Source organism: Thermobia domestica, chromosome 5, assembly GCF_964235325.1.
Source record: "Thermobia domestica chromosome 5, izTheDome1.hap1.1, whole genome shotgun sequence".
Lineage (NCBI taxonomy): Eukaryota > Metazoa > Arthropoda > Insecta > Zygentoma > Lepismatidae > Thermobia > Thermobia domestica.
In genome coordinates, this window is record NC_137458.1 from 16,968,316 (window position 1) to 16,980,359 (window position 12,044).

Below are 12,044 nucleotides of genomic sequence, written 5' to 3' on the forward strand. Positions count from 1 at the left end.
CATATCACAGCTGTGAGCATGATACTGTTCCTTGGATTTTATCCGCTTGGATTTTGTCCGTCTTGTCAGAATTTAGCTTGGATTTTGTCAGCGCCCCCCCCCCCCAAATACACACGTGGTAGTCACTAGACCAGCCGAAAGGACACAGTTTAATATTTTTTAAAAATGCAAACTTTTATGGAAATGAAGTGGGGAAAACAAGTTGATTAACTACGCCGTTATCTGGTAGATAATTTGAAAAGGTGTGTGCTTATTGTGATATTTTGTAGAATATATTTTCTTTTATTTTTATTAAAAAGAAAGAAAAATATAATATCTGGGTTACTACAGGGTGTCCCATTTAAAACACAAGTTGGAATCAGGTATAGGCTAACGGAATGAGGTATACGTATAAACGATACACTAATTTTTTAGCTTGTGACATGTAAAAGTAATCCAAAATCACCGACATTAGTGTCAAATTCATAGTTTTCGCGGTCGCTGAAATGAATGGTGATATTCCCACAGGCGTTGACTTGCTAATACAGCCCCCATGCAAAGAATGGGTATATTCAGCTAGTTGTTGATATTTCCGGCATACCGCTATTTGGAAATCTTTCTTGAAACAATGCTATCAAATTAGCACATGACTTTATTTTTTTTTATTTTTTATTTATTTTTTTTTTTTAATGTTCAACTATAAACACCTTCTCCTCTGTGGAGTACCGTATCTCATAGTAAGAAACAAACCTCTCACTACAACAACACGAAACACCACACCAAGTAAGACAATCAAGCAGTGTTTGTAGGTTTCCTGAAGAAAATTTCCTTCGACTGACACAAACATTTTCCTTCTCTCATCATCAAATTTTCCCTAGTTCGTTGTTCGTCCAGTTCCTATGCGACAAGTTATGTGATAAGAGTAATTTAGCTACATTAAAGGAAGCGCCGTTTGTTTTATTTATTTGGGTTTTGCTTTTTTCCTTCACTTATTTTTAACAAGGGATTGCGGTGGCTCAGTGGTAGAACGTTCACCTCTGGTGCGTGAGGTCCCTGGGTTCAATCCCAAATTGCACCAAGTGGACTTTGTGGTGGACAAACAGTATTCGTGGGTTTTCATGGGGTTCGTTCTGTAATTTCCTCCCACTTTGTTCATTCCACCATTGCATTCATTCCTCATTATCACCGTCTCGTTCAGCCTAGACGCATAAGCATGGAACTGAAAGATTTTTAACCAAAAAAATACACCCAGCCAACAATGTCGGACAATTATGCTACTTTGAACACAAACTCACACAAACTATTGCTATTGTATTGGTTAATTTCAGAAGAACAAAGAAAAATTAAAGAATTTACATTGGTTAATCAGTTAGCACCAGAATTTCTCTTAATTTTTCACGTTTTATCGAAAAATTCCCTTTTTGCTAAATGTAGCTACCAAATTTCCCTAGATTAGGGAACTTTCCCTCAAACTACGAACACTGCAATGGACTGCCCACTACCTGTTTACTCCTCCCTTTGCATATATTTAGCCTATTCTTACAGGGTTGCAGGGTGCATGTAAGTTACGCTATTTTTCCTACTTTTTCCAATGTTTTTATTTAGTGTTCTCAATGATTCCATGTGATAAACAGTACCTAACCACTGTTATATAGTTGATTTTTATTGATATATATAATTGATTGATATATATAATTGATTTTTGAGTTTAATGTCCCGTTCAGCAGCGAGGCTATATGAGACGTAGACCTACTGATTAAAGTGGAATCCGAACCACATGAGCTCCTGCCGGGAATCGAACCCGGGTCTACCACGCATATATATACTTGGAACTGAAGAATAGGGTTGTCACTTACGCAAAAGCCTGTGTAGAGGTCTATATCATTCATATTATCACCAACTGGGGAATATCCCATTTCTCATGCATCACGAACTGACGAATATCCCATTTTCCATGCATCACAAACTGGCGAATATCCCATTTCCCATGCATCACAAACTGGTGAATACTTCATTTTCCATGCATCACAAACTGACGAATATACCATTTCCATGCATCACTAACTGGCGAATATCCCATTTCCCATGCATCACAAACTGACGAATATCCATTTTCCATGCATCACAAACTGGCTAATATACCATTTCCCATGCATCACAAACTGACGAATATCCCATTTTCCATGCATCACAAACTGGCGAATACTTCATTTTCCATGCATCACAAACTGACGAATATACCATTTCCATGCATCACTAACTGGCGAATATCCCATTTCCCATGCATCACAAACTGACGAATATCCCATTTTCCATGCATCACAAACTGGCTAATATACCATTTCCCATGCATCACAAACTGACGAATATCCCATTTTCCATGCATCACAAACTGGCGAATACTTCATTTTCCATGCATCACAAACTGACGAATATACCATTTCCATGCATCACTAACTGGCGAATATCCCATTTCCCATGCATCACAAACTGACGAATATCCCATTTTCCATGCATCACAAACTGGCTAATATACCATTTCCCATGCATCACAAACTGACGAATATCCCATTTTCCATGCATCACAAACTGGCGAATACTTCATTTTCCATGCATCACAAACTGACGAATATACCATTTCCATGCATCACTAACTGGCGAATATCCCATTTCCCATGCATCACAAACTGACGAATATCCCATTTTCCATGCATCACAAACTGGCTAATATACCATTTCCCATGCATCACAAACTGACGAATATCCCATTTTCCATGCATCACAAACTGGCGAATACTTCATTTTCCATGCATCACAAACTGACGAATATACCATTTCCATGCATCACAAACTGGCGAATATCCCATTTCCCATGCATCACAAACTGACGAATATCCCATTTTCCATGCATCACAAACTGGCTAATATACCATTTCCCATGCATCACAAACTGACGAATATCCCATTTTCCATGCATCACAAACTGGCGAATACTTCATTTTCCATGCATCACAAACTGGCTAATATACCATTTCCATGCATCACAAACTGGCGAATATCCCATTTCCCATGCATCACAAACTGGCGAATACTTCATTTTCCATGCATCACAAACTGACGAATATACCATTTCCATGCATCACTAACTGGCGAATATCCCATTTCCCATGCATCACAAACTGACGAATATCCCATTTTCCATGCATCACAAACTGGCTAATATACCATTTCCCATGCATCACAAACTGACGAATATCCCATTTTCCATGCATCACAAACTGGCGAATACTTCATTTTCCATGCATCACAAACTGACGAATATACCATTTCCATGCATCACTAACTGGCGAATATCCCATTTCCCATGCATCACAAACTGACGAATATCCCATTTTCCATGCATCACAAACTGGCTAATATACCATTTCCCATGCATCACAAACTGACGAATATCCCATTTTCCATGCATCACAAACTGGCGAATACTTCATTTTCCATGCATCACAAACTGACGAATATACCATTTCCATGAATCACAAACTGGCGAATATCCCATTTCCCATGCATCACAAACTGACGAATATCCCATTTTCCATGCATCACAAACTGGCTAATATACCATTTCCCATGCATCACAAACTGACGAATATCCCATTTTCCATGCATCACAAACTGGCGAATACTTCATTTTCCATGCATCACTAACTGGCGAATATCCCATTTCCCATGCATCACAAACTGACGAATATCCCATTTTCCATGCACCACAAACTGGCTAATATACCATTTTCCATGCATCACAAACTGACGAATATCCCATTTTCCATGCATCACAAACTGGCGAATACTTCATTTTCCATGCATCACAAACTGACGAATATACCATTTCCATGCATCACTAACTGGCGAATATCCCATTTCCCATGCATCACAAACTGACGAATATCCCATTTTCCATGCATCACAAACTGGCTAATATACCATTTGCCATGCATCACAAACTGACGAATATCCCATTTCTCATGCATCACAAAATAGCGAATATCCCATTTCCCATGCATCACTAGCAGACAAATGTGCAAACGTTGACATACGTTGTTTTGTGTCGCTCTTTATATTTGTATTTTGTTCTGACAAAGTTCGAAGCTTCTGTTAAAATTGATTCGAGTTTATTTTTTTAGTTAGCAAGTAACGCAGAATTACAATTTTCAACATCATTTTCTCGAAATCAAGATTTTGCACGTTTACTGTTTCGTGATGCATAGGAAATGAGATATTCGTCAGTTCGTGATGCATGAGGAATGGGATGTTCGCCAGTTAGTGATTCATGTGAAATGGAACATTCACCAGTTCGTGATACATGTTAGATGGGATGTTCGCCAGTTAATGATTCATGTAAAATGGTACATTCGCCAGTTCGTGATACATGGGAAATGGGATGTTCGCCAGTTAATGATTCATGTGGAATGGGACATTCGCCAGTTCGTGATACATGTGAAATGGGATATTCGCCATTTCTTGGAAACATTGACGACGGTATATTACGTACACCTAAATACATGTAAAGTTTAAAAAGATAGAAGTAGTAGCGCTTCCTAATACTTCAATACAATAATAATGAAAGTCGGGACATTTTAAGGTTCCGACAGAGCCACGTCCGGACGCGGGACATTTTCTCCGAAATCGAAACGAGTAATAACCTTGTTTGATTCGATTCAGCCCTGGTTTCATGTGCTTTCTTCGGAAATATGTCAGTGCTTGAGAATCTTGGTACCAAAAACATCACTAATTCCATCGGAATCTGGTATCTGTTTTAAGCAACCAGAATTTCTTGCTAAGCTATCGTTTGCAATAACAATTAAGAAGATACAAGGTTAAACATTAGAAGTCATTCGACGAACAAAAATTACTTAAAATTACTAAATATACTTTATGTTTGCCCAACAAAGTGGAGGGGCAAAACTATTAAATAAATAAAACAATCATTTGTATAGCTCGTATTTATGCACAGACCGCAGGGGGTCAGGGCGGTAAATTTCCAGGGACGGCGTATTTTAAAAATTGAGATTGAAGTATAAGGGGGTAAGAGTTGTCCATGACAGAGAAATTTAAGGGTAATCTGTAGTCAACAATTGATACCAAAGAGCGACTGAGTTTTTCTCGTTACTAATTAACTGTACAGTAGAAACTCGATTAACTGTCACCCTCGGGACCGGGACCATGACGGTTAAGCGAATAGACGGATAACAGAAATATCGTTATAAACCTCTACAGTAAGTAGATTTAAAGGGTTCTGCAAGAAATAAATAACCTTATACAAGTGAATAATACAAGTTTATACTGTATTTAAATTACATACGTCAATTAAATTAATGACGCTGTAATTACGGCGTCAATTACGGCACATTTAAAGTACAGTACTGTCCGAAGCAGTGACGGATAACAGAGAGTGACGGTTAATCGAGTTTCTACTGTATTTGGAAACTTATTTACAACACTGTGTTGTATTTAGAAGTTTTAGTAATTTTGTGAAGGAATTTGATTTACCGAAATGTTTCCACATAATGAATCAAACAATTAGACGGACCCAAAATTTTTATTGGACCCAGGGGGCGTAAAATACCTATATACAGGTCTAGTATAGATAAAGGTAGAAATACGTGCTTACCAGTAGTTTCGTCTTGCTCAGCAGTAGTTTCGGTTCTCTCGTTGTCGCAACCAATACCAGAGAAAATTAGAAGCCAACAGGAAGTCAAAAGCAGCAAAATTTCTTCTTTCTTCATTTTTCACTCTTGCTCTTCACTTCCAGTTCTGTTAAAAAAAAAAAAAAAAAAAAAGCATGTTTATTTTATGCCATTATTCACATTTAGTTATCACTAATCCACATTACTCTTTAATTTGCATACGTAAAGGTGCGTGTGTGTGTGTGTATGCATTAAGAAGTTTGTGTACGTAAAGGAGTGTTTGTGCACGTAAAGGATGTGTGCGTAAAGGAATTTGTGAACGTAAAAGAGTTTTTGTGCGTAAAGAAATTTGTGTAGGTCTGCGTAAAGAAGTCTGTGTAACATGAAGAAGTGTTATGCGTAAATGAGTTTGTGTACATAAAAGGATCTTTTTGCGTAGTGTACGCAAAGGAGTGTATGTGTGTAATTTGTATACGTAAAAGAAAAAATGAAATGAAATATTTAAGTTTTACGTCCCACGGTTATGCCGGGTATGTATACGTAAAAGAGTGTGCGTAAAGGAATGTGTGTACGTAAAGAAATGTTTATGCGTTAATGAACCCTTTAAAGGTGAAATTTTTATTTTCTCAAATGATTACATATACAATTTCTAATTACGTATTCGTAGAGCGTAATTCGAAGGAATGGAAATTCGGAGACAAATATAAATATGTAACATTTTTAGAAGATTGAATTAATAACTCAGTCATGTAGGATTTTTAAAATTCATTACCAGTAAAAACCCAGCTGTCTCCCCATTCCCTTGATGATTCGCAATATTATGCTCTGTACATTTAACAACCCTACATACATTTTCAATATCCTACACACACACTTATGTATTAAAAAAGCCCAATTTATTACATCTAAAACTAATAAGAGAAATTTAATTTTTCCATAAAAGCGTTTTCTTTCATTCATTTTTATATTAAATATATATATAATTTTTTTATTATTAAAATATGGACATTATACACTTGCCCGGCAAGTTTCATTTGCAAAACTTGATTCCTTTTGCTCCAGATGGTATGTCAAAGCAGAACTTTTAAAGCTGAGTAGAGGAACTCTGTTTTTAGATAGATTTTTGTTTGCTGACAACCTACGATTTAATATAGCTACATTTAGAACTACTGGAGGATAGCTTACCACTGGCTAACGCAAGAGAAAGTTTCGGGGTTTTAACTTCCGGCAGTGTTGTCAGAACTGAAGATTAGAAAGTAGCGAGGTTGTGCTCCGAAAGTAGCGGATTTGGAAAAAATGAAATCTTTGAGTTTAACGTCCCACAATTATGTCTGTTAGGCTAAGGGAGACGATGATTAAAGCAAGTGAATGATGATGGAAGAATTGGTGGAATGAGAATGTGGGGGAAACGGGAGTATCCCGAGAAAAGCAATGGGCACGATGTTGTTCGCCACAAACTTACTTCGCCGGGGATCGAACCAAGGGCCCCATGCACCAGAGGTAAGCGCTCTACCATTGAACCATTATGCCGTCAATAGCAGATTTGTAACGCAAACAAAAACGTCAGATGCCTGGGTTGGCAATAGTCGGGCGGCGACTACAGCTCCAAATTTTTTTGCGGTATTGTGTTAGGACAAACGCCATATTACATCAGTTGCAGTAGAAGTGTAGTGTGCAATTAATTGGGCAGGCAGTGATAATATAAAATAGGCGACTTTTCTGATTTTCAATGAGACATGTTTACTTAAGTCAGTTTTGTGGGCTCTGAAATACACTGTACAACGTTTACAGTATGTTTATTCACTGTTATTCCTGACTTATTTAATTCAATTGCTAAATTCTTTATGTGAGAGCCATGAATTTAAAAAGATTTATTGTAAACTCCACTTACGCGTTATGTATATGAACAATTTTTGAACATAATTAAATTTTTGATGTTCAGATTTACACAGCTTCCCATAACTATTACGACTGGACATTAAATGAGCAACTCGGTCAGTGATATTGCAACTGCGCAAACTTAACAAAAGTCTAGTATTGTCAGATCTAGAGCTTAAAAAGCACTAAACCAAGAATTGAACTAGTATCGAACGTGTTAGTTTTAGTAAAAGTATTGTTCATTGATCATTGTGAATAAAATACTCAACGAACAAAACTCTTATTGTATTATATGATTCGTGATTTCATATATAAAAATTTTAAAATAACGTATTTTTAAGAGTTATAGGCTGTTGATAATTGAAAGTATCAAAAGAAGTAACGTATTGCCCAATTTGAAATTTTGATAGCGAAAGCACTTTTTTTAAAAAATCGCCCAATCTGGTAACACTATCCCCCTTGAGTAATAAGGTAACTGCAGGTATACACGCCAGTGCAGCCAAATACGCCAAGTGTTCAGTGCTGGGACGTTTCTGACGAAATCCGCTAGATTGCACCTCCAATAAGTGCCACGAGTTTGGACAAGTCGATTTGATTAATACTCCGGGAGATAGCGCTGAGACAGCCAACGCCGTGCAGTGTTGTTTGCTTCCCGAGTATTCCGTGGAAGGGCGTTATTATTTCAATAGGGGTAAAAATCCGCTATTAGTACCGTGCTAAATCAGAACATTGCCGATTGTTTACAGCAATGTACGCCTTATTTCGTGTCCTTCTAGGAACACTGTTTTGTAAGCGTAACTTCAGTATTTGTGATTCCATGGCTACTAAATCAACACCAAGCATGGTGCAGCTAAATACGCCAGGGCTTGTGCAGGACTGACTGCAAAAGACAAACATGTTTTCATTTGTCCCACATGTTCCATGTAATATCGGATATTTTTTTAACTTACAGTACTGTTTATCTTCTTAGGATTTAGGATTTCGATTTTTGGACTTTCGGCATTTAAGACCATTTAGCCCTTCACGATTTGAGGGATGAAGTCCCTCGGCGAGCACTCAATTGGGGGAAAGGGAAGGAAGAAAGGATTGGTGAAGGAAGGAAGCAGCCTGGGACCTATAAGTTAGGTACCATCCCGGTATTTGCCTAGTGAGAATGAGGAAAACCCAGGAAAACCTCATTCAGAGTGGCTGGCCTGAAAAAAAGTGTTACACTTTTTCGACCGAGTGACCCCACCGGGAATCGAATATGGACTAAAACTTTCAGTTTGGAACTCCATTTCAACTTGGGAGATTATCGTTTTTACATTTTATATATCTTCATCTAGAACTTTGGTTATTTTTTTTATTTATTTATTTATTTATTTATTTTTATTTTATTTTATTTTTTTTTTTTGGGTATCAGCCATGTTGTGTAGTAATATTTGAGTTTGTATAATATTCACGATGTAAGCAGTTGCAAGATTTATTACAGGTATCTAGTAGTATCCTAAACTTGGCGTAATTACCTGCACGTGTTGGTAAATACGCCACTTTTAACCCTTTTTCCTTTTACCTTGAGTACAAAACATAAGTGAATCGCATTATTGCCACATTTTTTTCTACACGCGGAAAACACTACTCTGCAATGCACATGTGTTGTTCTTTGTTTTTCTTGAAAACTAAGGCCTCAAAAAATCCAACACCTTTAACATGGTGTATTTACCTACACCTACCTTAGGCCTATATTATACAAAATTAAACATTTATCATACATACATATATACCGAAAACATTTCAATTAAATTTGTGTGCTTTTCACGTATAAGGAAATAGGGATATATCCGAAATTTGAGAACTACAAAGATCTTCGAAACAAATATTAATTACAATCACTTGAACGTAGGAGAACTCACTTCATTTTACCTTTCTCACATAAAATAATTCATAGTACCATACATTCAGAATATTTGTTATCAGAAATCAAACTTCACGTCCCACATAGAACAACGAGACCCCATAATGGCATATCCCATCTCTCAGCGCATAGGATTAATGCATTGGAGGTATTGCATGTCAGAAAAATGTGTTTATTGTATAATAAAATGTCACAAGAGTATCCAGAAATATAGGTCTTTAGTTATAAACAAAATTTTCATTCTAAATAAATTAGCTGTATATCGTGGTATGTGTATTTAATCGTATAAAATATATACTTGGCTATCATATTATTATTATGTTATTTTATATGTATTTTAAAGTGCATTACCATACAATGATGGAAAACTGTAATTAGGCATTTGCCTGTTGTTTTTCCCAAATAAATAAATACATAAAGATTTACAATTTGGCAACCAATAATGACAGAATATTGATGATGATTATGATGACAGTAAATACTTAACATGGATATAAAATCATGTGTTGTACATGATTTCTATGAATCTTCAACTTTCTAGAAACCGAAAAACCACGACATTTAAATTGTTGAAATGGGACACTGAAGTGGAACCATTCTTAGATCTAGGCTAATGGATAAAGTTCTAGATAACACAGTGAGCTACACAGCACCGCTGAACAATCACAAAGTAGAAAAATGGACGTTAATAACACTTCATTCAACGTACACAATATTCAGATAAACAGATTCTGATCATTCTAACAAAAGAGGGGGGGATACTCTGAGAAGAACAAAGAATACGAAAAGAAGGTTGTGTGTGTTTACTTGGAAAGAGAAGAAGAAGAAGAAGAATTAGTGAAGACAAAAGAAAGACATAGTCCGAATAAGTAGTTATTAATGCTCATCATAGAGGGCTCTGTCTTTTGTTGCAAAATGAGTGGAAAACTGTTGGAAGGGAGCTCAAACCTTTCTCCTCAAGTTCCTTCCAGTAGACAACAACCCAAAAGATTACCCACCGTGCACTTCTATAGAAGATAATTTATAGTGAAGATTAGATAAGCCTGTTTTCGTGCTCTCGTCGAATTAAAAAAAAAGTCTAACAAAGAATGGATTACAGGCAAAAAAAGAGAAAAAAGAAAATACTAAAAAAAAGAAAACAACAATGATGACGAAATAATAATAAAACCCGATGAAACAGATAAGAAGCAACATGAATGACCACAATTTGTAAAGACAAGTTTCAACAGATTGCTTATCTGTTTCAAGACCGCCATTGTAAAAAGAGAATAGTAGAAGCATTGCTTGACCAAAATGGACAACATCTGTCACTTGATTGCCATGATTAGGACGAAGATGTTTTGAATCAATTTTTCATTATCAAATTCATCCTCTTTTAGCGTGGGTTTTCCCCTTTCATTCTTTTATGTTTTTCCCTACTTTTGCGGTCTCCACGACTGGTAGCGAATCTGCTTTCCAACAAGTTTGTACGGAATGGAAAGAGCGAAGATGAATCAAGAAAAAGAAAGAAAATACTTCAACACGAACGAAAAAATAAGAGTCAAAATAGAAGTGATAATGAAATTCTGAGTTTCAGTTCCTTAATACAACATCGAGGTTATCAAGGAGACGGGACCTACTACTGGAAATGGCTCCAAACTTACTAGTAGAATTGGCTCTGGACTTACTATCAGAAATGGCTCCGGACCTACTGCTAAAAATTATTCCACTCTACTATTAGAAATGGCTCCGAACCTATTTATACTATTACAAATTCACCGAATCTACTATTAGAAATGTCACCAAACCTATTAGAAATGACTCCGGACCTACTATCAGAAATGACCAGATCTATCATTAGAAATGACTCCGAATCTACTGTTAGAAATAGCTCCGGCTCTATTATTAGAACTGGTTCCGAACCTACTATTCGAAATGACTCCAGACCTACTATTATTAATGACTCCAAACCTACTATTAGAAATGTCTCCGAACCTACTATTAGAAATGGCTCCGTGCCTACTATTATAAATGGCTCCGTGTCTACTATTAGAAATGGCTCCGGACCTCCTATTAGGAATGTCTCCAGACTTACTATTAGGAATGGGTCCAAACCTGCTATTAGAAATGGCTCTGAACCTACTATTAGAAATGGCTCCGGATCTACTATTAGAAATGGCTCTGAATCTACTATTAGAAATGGCTCCAGACTGACTATTAGAAATGGCTCCGGACTTGCTATTAGAAATGGCTCCGAATCTACTATTAGAAACGGCTTCGAACCTATTAGAAATAGCTCCAGACACTATTAGAAATAGCTCCGACCCTACTATTAGAAATGCCTCCGAATCATGACAAGGGTTTAGCTTCGATGCACTTGGTGGATGTAGAGATTATCACGCAAGATCAATCCTAACAGATCGGGAAATTCCCCATCAAACTATCTCGCATCCAAGAGAGATAGATTATAAGATCACGCCCGGGTCTAACAAAATAGAAAACGAAATAACAGAAGGCAATGGAAGTGGAACTGAAATTCTACAAAAGTATTCTATTACATTTCATGAAATACATTCAATATACAAGGTATTTTAGATAAAACGTCCAGTGTTTATAAATCACAAACGGTT

The 12,044-nt window shown here is 36.7% G+C and overlaps 1 protein-coding gene across 1 annotated transcript in view; it reads right to left on the bottom strand.

Annotated features, from left to right (window-relative positions):
- The window catches only part of LOC145685751 (uncharacterized), a 215,831-nt gene that overhangs the window by 76,373 nt on the left and 127,414 nt on the right, over positions 1–12,044 (bottom strand). The window contains exon 2 of the mRNA XM_081758253.1: positions 5,648–5,790. Within this exon, the coding sequence (XP_081614379.1) occupies positions 5,648–5,762 (115 nt within the window). The 5' untranslated portion in view covers positions 5,763–5,790. The remainder of the gene's footprint in view (positions 1–5,647; positions 5,791–12,044) is intronic.